Below are 20,292 nucleotides of genomic sequence, written 5' to 3'. Positions count from 1 at the left end.
CTGCCCAAAAGTCTTCCTTCGAGCTCATGGGCCACAGGGTGCTGGCCACCCCTCCTCTCCAGCAGGCCCTCTCTCACAGATGGTTATCCCTACATCCTGAGATGTGTCCAAGCCCCCTTGCCCCCTTTCTCGGTATCTTTGTGCATGTTGTTACTCTAGCTAGAAGACCCTTCACTCTGCGACAGGGACACATTCCATGTCACTTCAGTGCCATGCTGCTACGACTCTGGGTCCTAAGAGGAGGCTGCCTGTGTGGATGCAGGGGAGGCAGACACAGCAATGGCTCAGCACCCAGTTAGCTTGACAGTGCTGATTTTCAGTATCTATAGAAGAACAACTTGGCCTCCTTCTTATCTTAGTAGAGGACTGGCCGGAGCAAGTGTGTGTCAAAGAGACTTCATCTTTCTACTTCAGCTGGTCCCAGAGGACAGTGTGATGACAGTGATGCTCTCCAGATGCAGGTGGGGGGGCCCGCAGACCCACCTCCAAAATTATAGGATCTGGTGGAATTTACAATGGCTAATATCCCTCTGGCTTGAGTCTACCACAGGTCTCTGGCCCCTGGGTTTCTGGTGCCAGCTAAGAAGCCTGCCCTTGGACTTGGGAACGGAAAGAAGGGTAAACAGAGGTGTGGGGCACCTCCTCCCTTGATTCCTCCTACGTGTATTTCCTACTCCCAAGCCTGTCCTGACACTGCCTTCCTCCAACCTCCATCCCCATAGGCAAGGGAACACGTCCCGACAACAAGTTAAAAGGTCTGAGTCTGGGTTTAGTTATTGGCGTGTGCTAAATGCAGGGCAGAGCAGTGAGAAGAGCCCCTGCCCATGGAGGCCGGGCCTTAAGCAGTAAATAGACCTGCTACCTCGGCCGCATGAGTGACAAAGGGCTTCAAGCTTGGCCATGTGCCCACGTATCAGTGTGCAGGCAGGCAGTCCAGTCAGACTACTCCAAGTAGGGGATGCCTGACACACCAGAGTTCTTCCCCACTTTCTCTCCCTTCCAGAAGTGACTGACTGAGATCAGGCAGGCGAGCTGAGATGGTGAGGCATTTGGAGCCACTCCATAGAAAGTGAAATACGTAGAAACAAGGAACAGATAGAAGTTCCTGGAGTCTTTTCACTGGGGACCACGGGAGTTCATTCCCTCTCATTTCCCACCAGCCTCTTCTTATGCCTCTTCTCTTCCCTGGTCCTCTAGATAAACAGCATGTCATCTTCTGAAGCACCTCACCCACCTGCCACCTCCCACTCCTGACTCTCCTAGAAGGAAAGAACCCAAGCAGCATGGCCACAGCCAGGCTCCATGGTCGGGAAAGGCACCAGCCAATGTGGGACGCAAACAGATGATTTTCCCAAGGGTGGCTGACAATGCTCCCTTGCAGGAGGAGTGTTCCTGGAGTCAGCAGGGATGCTCTTGAGAAACTGCTCAAGTGAAGCAGTGAGACAAATGCAGCAGGCCAATGGCAATGGGCAACCTTGTGTTCCATGGGACACAGACTCAGTGTCGAACAGGGATGCGTGAGATGCATAGTGGGAATCAGGGATTCCCAGACAGTCAAGAAAATAAGATATCAGAATACTCAGTGACGCAAAGAAATGCTCACGGTTATAGCATCAAGCTGAAAAGGAAGCAAATGGGGGTGGGTGGGAAGATGCCATCTAAGCGTGAGTTCAAATTCCCACCACCCAAGTGAAAAAGCCAGACATGGTGGAAAGTATCTATAGCTCTGGTGCTGTGGGGGCGGAGTCAGGTAGCTTTCCCAAGCTTACTAATACCAGTGTATCTAATCTATGTACTCTGAGGTCAGTTAGGGACATCGTCTCAGAAAAAGTAAGGTAGAGAGCAACAGAGAAAGACACTCAGTGTGGACTCTGGCTTCCACACCCATGTACTCATGTGCACACCTGTATAAACATTACACATATACAGCAATACACACTTTTTAATTTACAGGAGGAAAGAGAGAGACACACACACACACAGAGAATTTGCTTCTGCAAGTCAAAGGCAGGGTTGGAACCCTATCTCCTTTGGTCCTGGCAGTGTCCTGTGTCCAGAAGCTAGAAAGATTGCCCAGTGGATGGAGAGTAGGTAGGTCTGAGTTCACGGGCTGTGGTGCTGCTCAGAGCCATGCAGTAGGGAAAAGTCATGCTTGCTGTGAGTGACTGTCTCCCCATCTGGGGTGTGCTGTAGGAACTATTACAGCTTGTCTTTACCCACCTACTGGGGCGTGGCCTCTTATACTATAGACACAAAAGCCAAACGCGCGCACGTCTATCCCGTTTTCTCCTTCCCCTTGCTCTTTTTCCAACGGCTGCTCTTTTGGACCGTGTGATTCAACCGTTTAAGCGGAGGGTTCTGATTTGTGAGTTTACCCCTAAATAAATAACTATTTCTCAATTGTGAGCTAGTGTGGGATTTCTTTTAAGTGTCCGTCCACCGTTTCAGGGGTGGCCTGCTAGGGACTGGAAAGACTTAGGGGATCAGGCGGGACTGCCAATACTCCTTAAAATTTAACAGGGGCACAACCCACGGCTCTCTGCTATGCTTACATTAGTGCCGGGACGAAAGCCACGATCCATGACTAGAAGCCCATTGAAGTCTCCATCACCTAGCAAGGCGCCCGTATCCCCACTGGAGAAGATTTCCGGCAGCACCTCCCATGGTTCGATCTGCCATGCCAACCATAGCCCAGTAGCCAGCGGGGCACTGCCTATGCCAGAGCCAGGCCTCTGAGCGCGTGGGGTGGGCTTTGCCCCCTCACACTGTCTGCTGCTCCCCTTTGTCTCCACTACCTTTCATGTTGCTCTCATCTTAGCCTGAGCCTGGCAGGGTGCTTTACAAGCAGCCCATTGTGCTAAAGGGTGCCGGGCAGGCAGGGAGGTGTGTACGCTGGGAGTTCGGAACAAAGGCTTCTAAACAGCAGAGAAAAAAAAATCACTGCATGTTCTGGGAAGGAGAAAAACTTCAGCATGGGGTGGAAGGTGAGGGGTGGAGAAGAGGGGACAGGGAGTGAGGGATGGGGGTGTTTCCTGTGGCCTGTGGGAATAGCCAAGCTCAGAAGCCAAGTGTATTTGCAGGGATAGGGTGGGGGTGACATACACTGGGCCTGAGGACAAGGACAGAGCTCTCTGCAAGACCGCACAGATGGAATCAGAAGAACTTCACAGTACTGCACAGCTCCCACAGCCCCTCCCCCAATGACCTTGGAGACCCAAGCCCAGGAGGTCTTCTCACACAGGAATTCCAGGTTGAGAGCCTCTCGGTGGGTGCAGAGGTCACACTGGCCTTGGGACACGAGGGATAAGGACCAGGCCCTTAGGCCTGAGAGGTCTATGAAGACTGGGGTGGTGTGGTCTAGACTATTTTGCTGAACGTCCAATGACTTTGTTTCTCTGGGCTTGGTGGGAGAGGCCCTGAAGCTGGGGGCTCTGGCTAGGTTTCCCTGTGACTGATCAAGAGCAGAGTGACCCTAGGCAGACGTCTGCCATCCCTGAGCCTTGGTTTCCCTGTCTGGATGATAACAAGGGAGTTATTGCTCTAGGGGTCTCAGTCAGCCTGGAAGACACACGGGGACTGTGGGCTGAGACCACTTCTGTAGAGGAATGAAGGCTGGAATTCTCCTACCTGTCCTGAAAGGAAAGTCTCCAGGAGGGGGAGAGGAGCGGAACATCAAGCAGTGTCTGAGGAATGTCTAGAAGAAGCCATGCACACTGACCCCTGGAAAGGCCTCCCCAGGGGCACCTCAGATGTGTCTTTGACTGACAGGCCTGGATTACCTCCTGTTTCCATTTCATAGATGAGAAAACACCTCCACTGCTTCTCCAGATCTCGGGGAAGCCCTTCTCACAGAGGCTAAAGTGAGAGCTGGACCCCTCCCTGGTCCCCAACTTCAGGCTATGAGCTCCTAAACATAAGGGTAGAACCCTGCTCCCTTCTGTCTCTTCAGCTTGGCGCTCCACTCTAGGCCTGCACACATGTCCCTGGGATGAGAGTAAGGGACAATGAAATGGTATAAATCCCTTGGGCCTAAGGTCCTCTCTGCCCTAGGGACCAAGTAGGGCTGAGTACCCCACCTTCCAATCCTCAGCTTAGAGCTCCCGGGTGGGACTGGCAATTTCCTGGGGGTGGGGTGGAAAACTAGCCCCAGTCAGTACCTCTATCAGCTTTGTCCCTGGCAGCTGCTCTTCCTGGGTCACCCCCCCCTTCTTCAGCAGGGGTTCATATTCAATCTAGAAAGGGCTAGAAAGAAATGTATCTCAGGCCCTGGCACAAGGCTGCCTTTGTGTGGAGGTCAGATTCCAGCATGGCTTGGCACCACTGCTCCCTGGGAGTCCAGCCTAGGGACTGGAGTGTAGGACCCTCAAACCTCTTGGGAACTCAAGGAGACCAAGGTGCCTCTGAGGGGTCCATGCTGAACCTTGACTCCTGCAGGCAGGAATCCAGGAGCTCTGTGGCTAGGTGGTGGGGAGGCTGGGGGAGACGGGGCTGGTCTGACTCCTGTGTGCAAGAGAGTTGAGGGCCCCAACGGGCCGTTGGGAGGGCTACCTATAGACAGCTGTTGGCTCAGAGAAAATCACTTCTGGCCGTGGAGACCTACATCGTTCACCCTAGCACTCAGGAGGCTGAGGCGGGAGAATAGCAAGCTCAAGGACTGCTGGGCTACAGAGTGAGACAAGAGAGAGACAGAGAGAAACAGACAGAGACAGACAGACAGACAGACAGACAGACAGGCACAGACAGAGAGAAGAAAATTAGGAAATCCCTAACCTTTTCTTCCCTTCCCTTCTTCCCTTCCCCTCCCCCCTTTTTTTTCCCAGCTAGAAGCAGGGTATGTGTCACCCTCTCCGCAGCCTCCCTCCCTCTCTGTGGCCAGGATGAAGAAAATGAAAATGTATCTTCCTTCTGAGCCTGGCCACAGTAACTGCTCAACAAGGGGCAGCTGTATGGACGTGTTGCTAGTGAGGATTAGGGATTTTCTGTCCTGTATGAATCCCATAAATGCCCCTCCCAGGACTGTGGAATATACCACGGCCCGTTTTCAATCTTCTGAAAAACATTATGCCACGGGGTGGCTTCACAACCTACCCACTCAACCTTCCCCTTCCTTCAATGGCCACCATAGCCCAGCCTCCCCACAACTCCCACCCTACCCCCACCCCACCCCACCCCACCCCACAAGCTTCCTTGACCAGGGAGACAAAGGGTGCCAGGCAGAAGCTCAAGGCCTAGTATGCTGATAGTAGACACTTAAGCCAGTAACACCTGAAGCTCCAGGCTGTTCTTCCAACATCCTCCTGACTTCAGGGACATGACTTGTGTGAATGGGGCCTGGAGGTGCCATGCACCCTGTATTCTGGGTGTCTGTTGACAGCCATGGGGATAAGAGACTCCTCCGTCCCCCCTCCAGTCTATCAGAGTAAGAAGGTGGGAGAATAGCACAAGATTCTCCACAACTAGAATGCATCCGGCCTGGGAGTTCGTGGAGGGCAGGAAGGGAGCTTGTCAACTTCACCGTCTCCAGAGCCCAGAACACAAGGCAAGGTCAAGAGTCTACAAAGGGCCAGTTGGCCTACGTCTGACAGATGCCCACAGTCCCGGCATCCTGTAACCCCACCCTACATTAACTGCAGTGTCCTCTCTGCATCCCGCCTGTCCCTAACTGCTCAGGTAGCACTGTAGATGTCATCTTCCTGGGATTCCATACCCAGCTTGTTCAGGCCTGCTTTTTCCTGTGCCTGCAGCTGCTAAAGTAGCTGAGAGGCCCACAGGCTGGCGTTATTTGCACCTCTCAAAGTAGCCAGGTGTCCTTCCAAGCTCTCTCATATCAGCTCCCTTCCTCTCAACTGCCAGGAATGCCAATGCTACCACCCACTCCCAGAACCTCTAAGCCCTGGGGCTTCCCTGGCCTAAGCCACTGGGTCTGGCATCTGCCCTTCGATTGCCTCAGGAAGCAATTAAAGATCTTCATAAGCAAGCTGGGTTCATGCAGGGAGAGGACACTCTGGTGGGGGAAGTGGGGGCAGGACACTGCCCTGGGAACCCGACAGGTCAGTGAGGTGCCTGGGCTCTTAGGAGCATGGCAGTGAAGCTCTGCTTATGCCTCTCTGGAGCCTAGCAAAGTACTCTCTGAAACCAGGGACTGGCCTGGCTCCTTCTTTACCTCTGACGGGAGGGTGTGTTAAAGACCCACAGAAGACACTCTCAGCCCTAAGGTGACACTCTTGCCAAGGCCACCAGGGGCAGCCTGTCAAGTGGCAGCAGCAAGCCAGTGATGGGACTGGAATGCCCAGAATCCTGGTCCAGGGCCTCTCTGCATTATACTTCTTTGATTGTTGTTTTTGGATATTTTATATTTATTAGAGAGACATGGCTGGCTGGGATTAGACATACAACAATTACCCTGTTTCACCCTAAGTGTTGAGACCACAGGTATGTGTTATTATGCCTAAAAGAAATACTTTCTGCCTCAGTTTCCCTGCTGAAAATGGGTAGTGAATTCGCTCTAGCCTGGGACAATACTTTGGCACAGCAGAGAAGCCTGGAGCTTGCTGTTGTCTTTTAGCCACTCTGGGACCCCAGCAATATGTAATTGAGGAGAGAGGATTTGGGACAGAGGCCACAGGCCTCCTCCTCTTTCTCTAGTCCCCGGTTCTACCATCACTCTGTGGCTCAGGGTCTTAGAAATGGCCCCTTCTTCCCCACCTTGCCTCATTGCACACACTGCCAGCCACACTCCCAGACTTGTAGACAAATTAACCATGAGGAAAGCTCAGGCATACCCAAAGGGAAGGCCATACAACAAAATACACCGCCGCTTCAGGCACAGCCACTGATAGCAACTCGCCTTCGACGCCAGCCAGCTCCCACTTGGATGACCACCGGACTGTCTGCCTGTCTACTGGAGGAGCCTACAGCTAGCAGACTTTCCTCCTGGGAAGACCAGCCACCCAATGCTCAGTCCTGAAAGGTGACCCAGGCCAGGGACAGTTAAAGCTCAAGGGCAGCACAGCGAGTGGGAAGCTGGGAACCCCTGAGTGGGTTGCCTCTTGTTTCTCTTTTTATTTTGAAATGCTGCTTCTGTTACAATCTTGTTCTGTGCATAAAAGTGAACAAGTGTTGTAATGACACAATTATCATCCAGATAAGTTTTCAGGGTGAATGATAACTGCCTTCCTTGAGGCCTGCTTATCTGAGGGGAAGGTCACCGACGGAGCATGTGATGACCCAGCTTCCAAAACAAACTGTGCTAGCTTGCCCCATGCTCTAGTTAACTAAGTACAAACTCCCAAAGGTGTTGCTTATCTGGCTGGCCCCCTTCCCCGTCCATTGGCAGCCTAAGCCTGCAGGCCCTACCTGCTAGGGTCTTCCCATTGTTGCCCCTTCCTCCCAACCTTAGGGGAGAAGGAATCAGGCCCCTGTGATCTTCCACCATGCCTGGCCCTGATGGCCATGTGGCAACTGTGAGTTAAGAGTTAGATGGGGTCCCCGAAATGTGGACATAACAAGATTTCCATAGATTCTCCCTGAGTTCTGCTCTGTGGCTCCCAGCAGCCCCTACGACTTCCTCCAGGACCACCCCATTACGCGAGCTCACCTGTGGCATCTGGTGGTGAAGCCTTCTCTGGAGCTGAGAACTCAAGGCCATGAGTTGAGGACTCTTTGGGGAGCGTTCGCCCATCAATTAAGGAGCTGGGGAGTGGGGGAGATGGGTAACATAGGTTAGAACATTTTGTGTCCTACCTCACTTCCTCCAGTCCCCTCCCTTTCCCTCTGTAGGAGAAATCAAGTCTTGCTATCTCCTGATTCTTTGTGTGTCACCGTGCAAGATCATATCTCCCCATGAGTCTCAGTGTCTCCATCCAGACAGGAAAAGGGTTGGACTCTGAGCCTTCATTCTAAGAGAAGATAGGCTTGAGGTTTGGGGGAGCCTCTGCCCCATCTTTCTTCACTCCTACTTGTCCTGGGGCTCACTGAGAGGCTCAGAGTAAAGCTGGGGATGTTCCTAGAACTCTTGGAATCCTAAGGGGCTCTCTCTTCCATGGTGTCTGCCTACAATCTTGACAGCCCCATGGAGACAACAGGAGCCAGGGAGAGCTGGGGCTGTGCCTGTCCTAGCTCTTCCTGGCCTCCCAGGCTAGGTGGCCCTGAGCAAGGGTCTCTTCTACCGGTCGGGACAGGCTGGCTCCTGGATTTCTGTTATCACCTCAGCCTCGCTGTCCCTCAGCACCAGTCCTTCCCAGGGTTTACCTGGTCGCACTTCCCCTTCCTGTGTGGACAAGCAGAGGGATTTCAATACACACCCCTCAGGACTACACAGGGCTGCAGGACTGTACAACAGTAGGAATACATCACCGTCATAGCTATGTAAACAGAACCTACTGGAATTGTATAGTGGGTAACCAGTATGGCTGGTCACAGATGCCTTAAGGGTATGACCCTGGCTCCAGGGAGTCCCATTTGTTTGTCAGGGTGGGGTTACCCCCATCCCTGCCCAGTTCCCAGGAAGCCAGGTCAATTACCTGCTTTGTACATTCGGCCTTATTCCTTGCTGGTACTGCAGGTTCAAACTAAGTTTTCGAACACACCCAGGCCCACCTGGTAGCAGTCTGCTTAAGAACCTGAGATATGTGTTAAAGCAAAAGACACAGAAAGTTATGAAAGGAGAAGGGTTGGAAGGGGAAGGAGAGGACTGAGATGATCTTTTATATGTGCACACTGTGACTAAGGCATGGTCCACAGGACTGGAGCATCCCTTCTGTTGCTATGACGACCTGGCACAGAAGGGGAGGACTGAGTGGGTCCTTTATATGAGCACACTATGAGTAAGGCATGGTCCACAGGGCTGGACCATCCCTTCTGTTGCTATGATGACCTGGCACAGAAGGGGAGGACTGAATTGGCTCCTTCTTGGGAACACTGTGAGCAAGGCATGGTCCATAGGGCTGGAGCATCTTCCTTGTTGCTATGGTGACCTGCTCTGGAGAGGACGGAAAGGATAACAAAGCCGAGGTTTCTGAGCATTCTGGATTTACTGACTCTGGGACAGCTGTTTTACAGCACTGTTCTCTAGGGCTGCTGGGTGGAAGCTGCCCCACTTGGGGATGAAGACAGTAATGTTACCAAACAAGCCTGTGAGTTCCCTTAGTGAGGTGGGGCCTGGACAACAAGGCCAAACCCTGTGCTCAGAGCCGACCCACCTTTAAAATCACTGACTGGAAAGCCACTACAAAATCAGCCTGTAATCGCCTACCATCTAGCTCAGCAGCCTCCTCTAAGCAGGTCTGTTTGTAAGTCCCCACCATCAAAGGTACGGTGCTCTTCCGCTCCTAATTAAATTTGGGTGAACTGGTTCTGGCTTTCCCAAAGATAAACAGAGAAAATAAAAAGACAGCCACCGTGGGAAGTCATAAGGCTAAGTTACTTATTCTGACGAGAGCCTTCTGGTTAGAGAGTGTGGGAAACCCTTCTTCCCCGAACAGGCCTTTCTTGAGCTCCAGCACCCGGAGCGGGAAAAGACACCGTCTGTAATCCTAGTCTTCTTCCCACCCTTCAGGTGGGCCCTGTTCTTCCACCAGGACCTGGTGGGAGGGGAGACCTCACTTACCCTTGCAGTTGGCCCACAGAGGGTCAAATTCAACCCTCATGTCCTGGGCTTAAAGAATTTGGGGTACCTAGGTTAAGAAAAAAGTCAACAAGGAGTTGTCCTTACACACAGAGCTGATCTCCCCTTGCAAGGGCCTTGGCAATTGAGGCCCTTGGAGGGACTGTCTGTCACCTGAGTTCCAATGTGTCTAACGTCCTTCCTGCTCACTCAGGGTTCTAGCTAGTGGCAGAAGAGGTTTCAACTGCATGAGGGCCAGAGTCACCCACACAAATCACCAGCACGGCACCGCCTCACACAGCTTGCCTGTTTTTACCCTTTCCTGCACCCATTTTTGCCATTGTCAATGTGGGCACCTAGCAAGGCATCATTTTTATAGCAGGATAGGAAAGAAGAGGTCTCAGTGAACCCACACTATAGGTTTTTGTCAGGAGAGAGACCTCGGCACGAAACGGCTCATGTTCCTCTCCAAAAGCCCTGGGAAGCCCTGGGTGGTGGAACACTCACCTAGTGAGCGTGAGGCCCCACGTTCGATCCCCAGCGCTAAGGGGGAAACATGGCAGATCTCTGTTCTTTCCAGAAGGACAGGTGACCAGTGAGTGATCCCGGCAGGCGAGGACACTACAGCTGGTAACGCGCCTGTTGCCGGCGATCAATGTTTTATGCCTGTCATTCTGGGAAATTAGACTCCTCTTGAATGAGTGCTCTGGAAGCTGGCAGGTTTCCAGAAGGAAATCACCTCAAGTAATAAAATGACAGGGATGGTGGTGGGAGGAGGGCCTGAGCTGACTTGCTTCTGTCTGTGTTTTGAATTCTGAGGAGGAAGATTCCAAGATGGCAGGAGGCTGGTTCCCTTTCACCTAGTGTTCTTCTCATGTAAGCCTGCTGTTTGCTCTCCACAGAAGCAAGCCAACGAAACTCGGCATTCTTTGCCACCTCCCCAGGTATGCAGGGAACAAGAAGACCAAGGTATTGTTTGAGCAACTCCACGAGATGCGGACAGAGAGGTGTGTGGCAGGGCCTGCTCACTGGCTCTCTCCTAACCATCATTCCACCTCATCTAGTCATCCAGGCTTGCCAGCAGACTGCAGAGCCTCCCTAGCCTCCTTAACTCTTCCTCCAGGAAGCCCTCCTAGATTCCCACAATACCCTCCAGCTTGGTCTTTGAGGGTCACACACAGGAAGTTCCTGGAAAGTAAGGATTCAACTCTGTTCTCCAGCCATGAGTAATCATTGTCGAAGCCCGGTAAATGTTGGTTGGATATACCCATCATATCATCACGGTGTGACACATAAATTAAGGGGAACCCCTGCTTCCCGTGCGACTCCCTCACAATGATCCATTTCCTATATAGTCTTATCATTCAATCTTCCCAGTTAGCCCTGAGCAGTAATGCAATTGCTGTCAAATCAATGTTCTCTTGAAACAGCCTAGCATGGAGTCTGCCCTCCTATTAGGGTTCAACTAACGTCTCAAGCGCTATGCTATGGTAAAATCGCCATGTGTCTTTGAGCTGTTTTCTTTTTCTTTTTTTTTTTTTAGTTTTTTTTTTTTTCCAAGACAGGGTTTCTCTGTAGCTTTGGAGCCTGTCCTGGCACTAGCTCTTGTAGACCAGGCTGGCCTCGAACTCACAGAGATCCGCCTGCCTCTGCCTTCCGAGTGCTGGGATTAAAGGCGTGCGCCACCACCGCCCGGCATCTGAGCTGTTTTCTAACCCATATCCTATGCTATCGTGAGAAGATGATGTAGAAAAAGCGCTCAGTGCAGAATCATTTGCCTCCATCCCTGGTGACAGCAAGAGGGGGAATGAACAGGGTGACAAGTCTTAAACCCAGGTCCGGGACTCAGGTACTGTGCTAAGTACTCCCCCATAGGGGATGGTGACAGGCAGGAGGCAGGAGGATGGTGGGACCCTGGTTCCTTACACAGTCCTCAGGATGGAGCTGGCAGACCTGAGAAGCAGCACCTCTGGCATGGTCCCTGTGGGGTGGCTGCACCCCTCGAGCTCACCAGGGAGAGAGCGAGAACCTCAGAGGGCGTGTCACAGCGTCCCCTGGGGAAAGCCACCGCAGCCCCAGAGAGGCCCAACTCGACCGCCCTGCAACAGAGACACAGTGTGAGTCACTGCCCAGGCCTAGCAGGGCAGGGGCAGTTGTCCTTCTTTGAGGCATGACTCACCACTCCTGGGGCTGGGCACCTGACTGTAGTTTACTGCCTTCTAAACCCACACATCCCTTCAGTCTGGGAACAACACAAGCTCACAGTTGGTGGCTTCCTTGAGGCTCTGGGCTCAATATTCTCTAGAGCCAATTGCTCACCTGCAAGAGCCAATCTATCAGATTTCCTACTGATAGATTGTAGGACTCCTACTTTGCAAAGACTCTGCCCACTGCCCAAGTCTCTGGTACTTGAAATTTTCGTCTCTGCTCAGAGACAAGGGGAAAACCAACTTCCAGACATCCTGAGAAAGTTCTCAATGGAGGTGTTACCTCAGCACCACCCTGCACCTTAAAAACCCCAAAGACATGTTGAGGCTCCCTAAAGAAGGCCAAGCCCACACTTTGCCACCCTGTTATCTTGTACATCAGACCTCACATCCCAGCTTCCCTTTGGTCTATATGGACTGCCTTGTTTCAAAGATGAAACCTCTGACAGCTCTCTCCAGTCCTTACTCCCATCTTCCCACGACCCCCACGGAATAGTCACAGCACAGGACTTGCCTAGCAAGCTTGGCCCCAAACTCCCCGCTCACCTTCCTTTTCTTTGTGGCGGCAGGCTCAGGGCTAAACACCCCCTGCTCCTGCAGCTATGGCATGATGAATCTGAGAACTGGCTGCCGCAGTGGCCCAGGTTCCGGGTGATGAGCCACAAGGGCTGGGCATGAGTGGGGACCCGCCCCAGCCCGCCTTGGGGCTCCTGGCAAGGTGTGGCCCCAGGTACCTCTGACCTACATGGCATAGGACCCAGCTTATGGCTCTTACATAAGTAGGGTGGGAAGCAGGACAGGGACTTGCCAGTGCAATACTAGAGACGGCTTGTTGACTGCGATCCCTAACAGAGCCTTGGAGAAATTACTCCTGCTACTGGGCCATGTACCTGACAGAGCCCACCCTGGGGGCTTCTGGGGCTGGGCCAGAAGATTGACTTGTCTGTTCAGTTTGGTTTTGGGGGGGGTCCATTTTTATGGTTTCTAAGTGCACATACCTTGTCAGATGGGCTGGGCTTCCTGTATCCACTGTTCCACCTTATAATGTCAATGTTATTAATATCCCCATTTTCTGGATGAGCGAATGGGGGCCCACAGGGTGCTAGACTTGCTCCATGTTACACAGCCATTAAGAGGCAGAGCAAGCGTGTTTAAACTGGCTCCCCACAGCTGGCTCTGAAGCCAGGATGCCAGGACACAGGTTTATCCGGCACTTGCAACACAAATTCAACCATTCTATCCAACCTACCTCGGACAACCCTCATCCACGGACCTTGCCTCGGGTTTCTAAAGACACCCCCCACCCTGCTCCCCACAACACTAGTGAGTTTGCAGCTGCCATGGCTTCTTTAGTACCCTCTAAAACTAGGAGAACCTCTGCCCACCTCTCCTTCCGGCTTCTCCTTAGATTTCTCTGTTTCTTGTCCCTTTTGAGAAATTCACTCATATCTTCATCTTTAATTATTCCCTGGGAGCTAAACTCCAAACCCCAAACTGCTCCCAGGCTGAGACGAGAGGCTAGAGGCACCCCAGCCAGCATGAGGGGAGATTTCAAAACCTAGTTTAACTCACATGCAGGGCACAGAGACAGCAATGGGGACAGGGGCTTGTTGGGAGGTCCTCTACTGACTTGGGTGACAGAGAGCTACCAGCACCCCATCTTCAAGATAATTTTGACCTTTACCCTGTTTTCACTCCTGAGCAGCTTCTTTCCCAAGTGGCCCCTGCCCACTGCTCCACCCTGTGACATCCAGATCATTTCACTCTTCGCTCTGAAACCTGGAGATGAGCCATTTTGAGAGCCTTCTAGCTGGGCAGTGATGGCACACACCATTAATCCCAGCACCTGGGGGGCAGAGGCAGGTGGATCTCTGTGACTTCGAGGCCAGCCTGGTCTACAAGAGCTAGTTTCAGAAGAGGCCTCAAAGCTACAGAGAAACTCTGTCTCGCCAAAGAACCTTCTAGAAATCCACTGCTCATTCCATCCATTGGCTTCTGCAATCAGAAGCACTTTTCCTATTTGAGAAGCCTGTGTGACCCCAGGAATCCAGGCCCAGTCATATGAAAGGCTTTCAGACTTTCCTCCCACCAGGAGAGGTGATGAGAGCGTTCCCCTCTTCTCCCCAGTGCTGGCTGAGTAGTGGCTTCATGCTTGGGATCAGCACCGGGTCGTACTGGCAGAGGGGAAGGGGTGGTAACATCTACACTTGAAGGCAAAGGTAGTCTCATCCCTAAGTTTCTAGGCCCTCTGGATGGCTGGATATAGTTTCCAAACTGATGAGGTTCAGGGAACTTGGGAACTATGTAAGCCCCTTTCCAATCCTTTGAAAAACCCATCAGCAGGCCTCCTCCTCCTGAGCCCCACTCCTCCGAGTCCCACATATTCCAAGAACTCCGAGAGGGACCCCCTGCTGTCACACTTCTTCCTGGAGCTGGCTAGCTAGTCCAAGGCATTTAGTTAGTATTTGAGGACTAGCCATCACTAGGAAACGGAAATGTGAACTCAGTCCTTACTCCCAGAGTTGGAAATAATCTCTCCCTGTCCTAGTGATTGATAGCTTCTGGGGGGGGGGTCCTTCCTCCTACCCCGGAGTTGATTTAATGCCTTCTGGGTGCCAGGAGGCATGTGGGCTGTGTGAGCAGAGGTGAGCAAACTGGATGTACATTAGAGATAGTGTGCGCTTGATGGCCGGTGGGCATGCTTGTGTTCAAGGCTACTGGTTGGTGAGGAGCATCATCAGTGTCAGCTTTGGGGAGGGCAAAGAGAGACCATCGAGGAGGGCTGAAGGTAAGATTATTTCATGTGAAGCCATGGGGGTAGGGCAGGGGAAGCTACTATGGGTCATAGATATAGACTGTAGACCATCTGGTCTTAGCTCCCAGTTCATGGGTGGGGCCTTGGGCCAAAGTAAAGATCTGCCAGGTATATGAAGTCTCTGGAAAAGCATTAGGGTAAGGTATTCATGATCTAGCATATGCTCAGAGCCACCAGAAGGAACGGATTGGAGCAGAGATTGTGGGGCCCTTGACTGACTGAGTCCCAACAGTAGTGGGTTGTTTACTGAGGGACCTCACCTACAACAATTCCTCCTCCCTAAGCCTTGGCTCCCGTCTTGATGGGTGGGGCAGCCATCTAGCCAGTTTACTCTTAACCCAGCTGGCAGTACCTAGAGTGAGTGTTCAACCTTGGCAAACCAAATCCCATTGTCTGCATAAGGAAATAAATATACCAATCATCAAGTTCTAGGACAGTCTCTCAAAGGAGTTGGCTAGCAAATTGGTCAATTCCCTGGACACTAATCTTTGGATTTTTGCCTTGATTGTGTGACTTCAGACAACTCCTGGTTCTTCTCTGGTACTCCATATTCTGAGATGTCACAGATAAAGGGCCTCCCAGTTTCAAGACTGTTTGACAATCAAGGGCCTGGGCTAGAAGTCTGCCATTCTAAGTAGAGATAAGGCTATGGGTTTGCCTGTTGCCAGGATCCCCTGCCTGAGAGTGCAGGGGAAAACATACAGGAATAAGAATGGTCTGTGCTCTTGATTTTCCTGTACGAGGCACGTACTGGATGTTGTGCAACGCTTTCTGTGTTTTCCATCTGTGTGGAAACGTCCATCCTCACAACAGCTCAGTGAAACGCTGCTGCTGTCGGAATCTTACAGACGAAGAAACACACTCAGACATAGACTTCAGAGAGGGGGGCTCAGAGCGCACGTCCTTAGTCAGCCAGATATCCTGGAAGTGCTGGGCCCTCCAGGTGATTGGAGTGGGACAGGGCAGGGCCAAGAAGGCCAGTAGGGAATGGGGCATCTCAGCATCTTCTGTCCCCATTCCCGACTGTGCATCAAATATCAGGGCTGTGACAAGTGTTGTGGACAATAAGAAAGGTCAGAATTCAAGTTCTGAAATCCTAATGAAGCCGCCTTCTTTTTTTCTCAAATCTCAATTTTTATTTGTTTATTTATTTATTTATTTATTTGTGTGTGGCGGTCAGAAAACAGTCTGAACGGGTTGTTTGAACGTTTGCAGGGGTTGGTTCTCTTGTTCTACTATGTGGACTCAAGGGATCAAACTTAGGTTTTCAGGCGTGGCTGCAAGTGCCTCAGCCCCTGAGCCACCTCTTACGTGGCATCAAGGATACAACTGGTAGGTCTGATGATCACAGGGGAGGCGGTGTGAAGCTCAAAGTTGACAAGAGTTCTAGCCCAAAAATGACTTGAAAACCACTGACTGCCATTTTTATTTGAAGTGCTGCACGCATGTTTCTGACTGTGTTCTTTTTCCCCCTGGGGCCTCGGCTGCCCCAGCTACAGAATAGGACTGGCGTAGATAGATAGGTTGTAAATCCCAGCTCTGGTCAAAGAGGAGTCTCTGCTTCTCTCCCAGGGATATAAGAGGAGGGAAACATACTGCTTGGTCCTCCACTCCTAGATCCTCACTGTGTAGAGAAGACTTCCACCAGGGCACCCAGGTGTGTGCCAATGACGGCACTGCTCTGGGGACACACCGGCCAAAGAAGAGAGATGTGACACACGACCACAGTCTGTACTTCTTGGACCTTGGCCGGCAAGGGGCTCTGCTGTGGGGTGGTTGGAGTGTCACAGCAGCAGAAGGGAATCTGGAAGATGCCAGATAATGTTCCAGCTACTTTACAGGACTTGCCCGTTTTGCTGTCTTGACCGACTGTGGCCCCCATCTTATGAGGAAATGGAAGTACAATGGAGGAAGTAAATTCCTGAAAGTCGTGCAGCTAGTGATGGGGTCATCTGGGACCCTGGTGAGCAGACTCCAGGGCTCACGTTTTTGTTTTTATTTTGTTTTCTGGTGTTGGGAATAGAATAAAGCTGAATAATCCACTTGTGCATGCTGGGTAATCTCTGCCCTGAGCTATATACCCCGGCCCCCACTCCACGAAGCCTCCAGTTCCATTCTATGTCTTAGTAACATGGGATTTCCTAGAAACACCTGACGCAGAACAGCAGACACGGTGGCTAAGGAACGGGTTTATTGTGTTTGTGTTGGTAGAGTCTTCAAACTAACATAGTCTTAATCCTTCTAACACCCAATTCATAATATTGACCATTCAGCCAAGAAAGATAGACATCTGAAAATATGCACAATCAAGGGGGAAGGACAGGGACAGAAACAAGCCCTGGTCTGACACAGATGTAGAAGTGAAGATACCAGGGCTTTGTGGCAGTTATTAAGACAAAATGGAGAATTAAAGAGGGAAAAAGTAGTCACCATCAATTGTGTGTGTTTCTGTCTGTCTGTCTTTCTGTCTGTCGCTCAGTCAGTCTGTCTGGGTATATGTATGATGTGTATACATTTTGTGCTGATCGCTGGGTATCTGTATGTGTGTGCTGGGATGTATGTGGGTACATGCTTGTGTGGGCCCATGTAGAGGGGTCTCCCCTTGTGCTAATGCCTCACTGTTTTGTGGACACATTGACAAATACAGTGGAGTAAAACTCAGAAACGAGTTCCAGTTTCTTGTAAATTCACAGCGAACCAATCTTCACTAAGATGAGACGACCCAACAGAGAGAGAAGGGTCTTTCCAGAAAGCTGAGGTGGCCGAGGAAGATGGAGACAAAGCTCTTCCCCTGCTAGCCGCAAAACAGAAGCTCAAAAGGAAGCAAACTAATATACATTATTTGATCTAATTCAATGTGAATTCAATTACTTAATGAAAAGCTAAGTCTGTAAAAACACTGGAAGAAGTAAATCTTATAACTGTGACTCAGGCAAAGATTTCTCACATACGGCACAGAAGATATAAACAATGAAAGAAAAACAGGTAAGTTGGTTGTGATCAAAATTAGAACTATATCTAAGCTTCAGGGGACACAATCAAGAACCTGAAAAGTTAACCCAGAAAGTTAGAGGAATTACTTCCAAATCAGATGGTGATAAAGAGAGTTGTATTTAGAATATGTAAACAAACACTTATCACTCAATAATGAACAATATTGACAAAGGGGAGTTGAAAAAACATCTCTCTGAGGAAGACAATAGGCTCTTTAGAGGTTACTCAACGTCTCAGTCACCGGGACACACAAATCAAAACCATATGAAGTAACAGTTTACACCTGCCAGGGTTGTGGTAATCCCCAAAGTTAAGGGAGTTGGCAATGGTATGGAAAAGCTGGAGCCCTTGCAACTGCTCAGAGGACATTTTCTTCTGGCTTCTCGAAGATTATCTGTTGAGCTGGGTATGGGGTGTACTCCTTTAACCCCCAAATCTGGAAGACTAAGGCAGGCAGATCTCTGAATTTGAGGACAGCTTAGTCTACATAGAAAGTTCTAGGCTAACCAAGGGTACACAATGACACCCTGTCTCAAACAGGAAAATAAAATTTTAAAAGGTTATGAAATGAATTTCATATGACCTAACAACTCCCTCATAGGCATACACCCAGGAGAAATGAAAATAGATGTTGACATCAAAACTGAACATGGATATTCTCAGCCTGATGATTATAACACCCACGTGCCCATCAATGGATGAAGGGGTAAGCAAGTTGTGACATATAAAGAAATATTAATTAGGCATAAAAGAAATGAAAAGCTACCACATCTTTAATCTGACACTTGGGAGGCTGTGGTTAGAGAATTGCTTTGAGTTCAAAGCCAGCCTGGGTGGCACCGTGAGACCCCGTCTCAGCCCCCCACATGCACAAACACACAGACAGAAGGAGACAATAATACACACTACATGATGACCGGGTCACGAAAACACAACTGCTAAGAGGTCACTCACAATAGGCTGTACATCAGCTTGTTTCGATAGAATGTCTCAGCAGAGACAAAAGGCATCGAAATACTGATGGGTGCAGGCAAAGACAATATTTTAAAAGAAATGGAGGGTTGTGGGGGTGGGGGAGGACGCATTAACAAAAGGAAGAAGGCAGAAGTGACTGGCCGCTTGCCATGGAAGCCATAGAGATGTCAGTATGGCTATAACAAATCCTTGGATGCAAGCCAGAATTTTCTTCACCTTTAAAAGGAAGGTAAAATAACGGCATTTTTTTTTTCCGTAAATGAAAGACGGAAGCATTTCTTACAAAAACTGCTGTAATAGGTTGAAATCATGTTTGCAAATTCTTTTTCGAGATTGGGTCTCCCTGTGTAGCCCAGCCTGGCTTGAACTCACAATGCTCATGCCTCATCCTCCTGAGTGCTGGAAGTATAAGCACGTGTCACCATGCTTGGCCATCCTGCACATTCGCAACACCGCTTCCATCAGTTGGTGAAGTCTGATTAATCCCACCCACACCCCTTAATAAGTGCTAGCCCAATGCCTGGCTCCTAACATTGTAGGGAAGTGCCTAGCTCCCAAGGCTGGGTCAGAAAAGGCAAAGTCTCCACCTAACTCTCAAAGTAGGTGATTGTGGATCCCTGACCCATCATGTCAGAAATCTGCCTACCTCAAAGGCATGTTGGTGACATCATTCAGGGAAGGCATGTAGAAATACAAATATGCTGAAGAGTCCTAGAACATTCGGCATACTGAGTGTCCCCAGCACAGGCTCCAGACATGTGAGCCATGACTCTCAAACATCCCTAGTAGCCCTGCTAAGCCACCACCACGTTGTGAGGACACTCAAGTAGCTCACAGAGAGGGCCATTGGCAAAGAACTAAGGTCTCCAGTCAATGCCAGTATAACACACATCCTTATCACTGGCAACTTGTGAATATGGCTTTTTACTTTACTCTTGGTGGGTGGGGTATGGATATGATTAAGGAGCTCAGGACAGAAAGAATATTTTGTGTTACCAAGAGAACTCAAAATACAATTACGTATGTTCTGAAAGAGGTTACAGCAGTTCAAGACATTGTTGGTGGTAGTGTGACACACATCAAATAAAACAAGAACTCAAATGGCCCTTGGCAGAACGGAGAACAAACACATGGTGGTATCCACACAAGGAAGCAGAGATGTACTTGACAATCCAAAGAATAAACAATGTACTACAGAAACACTCAAAGACATGGATGGCCTCTCAGGCATAAAGTGTGACAAGAGCCAGGCACAGAAGGGCACAATCTGTGTGGAGTGACTTACACACATGACATTCAAGAATGACTAGAGAAATGGGGGGACGTGACGGATTTTTCTGGAATGATGAGTATTTTCCACATTCCAGTTGGCTTGTTGATCGTATGGTGTGCACACTGAAGTCATCACCTATAGGTCAGTATGTTTCACGGTAGGAAACATTTGCCTCCATTAATAAAACCCCATCCACCTACTCAACTCTTCAGACGAACACTCTGCAAGTGGAAGCTCTGAGAGCCAGGCCTAGATGTCACTCCTGTGATCGTGGCCTTTAGAGTTTCCCAGCTCTCTGTGAGCATCTTCCATACAAGCCTCTGTCAGGAGCCACAACAAGGAATCCAGGAGACTATTCTTCTCTTTTAATTAACTACTTCAATTTGTTAATTTTTAAAATCAATTTATTCCTTGGAAATTTCAT

General features: G+C 50.3%; 1 protein-coding gene across 2 annotated transcripts in view; it reads right to left on the bottom strand.

Annotated features, from left to right (window-relative positions):
* Acsbg1 (acyl-CoA synthetase bubblegum family member 1) overlaps positions 1-20,292 on the bottom strand; it is a 58,017-nt gene that overhangs the window by 32,629 nt on the left and 5,096 nt on the right. The window contains exons 2-3 of one of the 2 annotated variants that reach the window (XM_050119400.1): positions 8,523-8,621; positions 7,598-7,692 (exon numbers count right to left, since the gene is read on the bottom strand). In XM_050119400.1, coding sequence (XP_049975357.1) covers positions 7,598-7,692; positions 8,523-8,621 — 194 coding nt within the window. The remainder of the gene's footprint in view (positions 1-7,597; positions 7,693-8,522; positions 8,622-20,292) is intronic. The other variant, XM_050119401.1, reaches the window with a different exon arrangement.

This window comes from Alexandromys fortis, unplaced genomic scaffold (assembly GCF_014885135.2).
Source record: "Alexandromys fortis isolate MF-2015 unplaced genomic scaffold, M_Fortis_MF-2015_v1.1 scaffold_167, whole genome shotgun sequence".
In the NCBI taxonomy this organism is placed as follows: Eukaryota; Metazoa; Chordata; class Mammalia; order Rodentia; family Cricetidae; genus Alexandromys; species Alexandromys fortis.
This window is presented reverse-complemented; position numbering and strand designations above follow the sequence as displayed.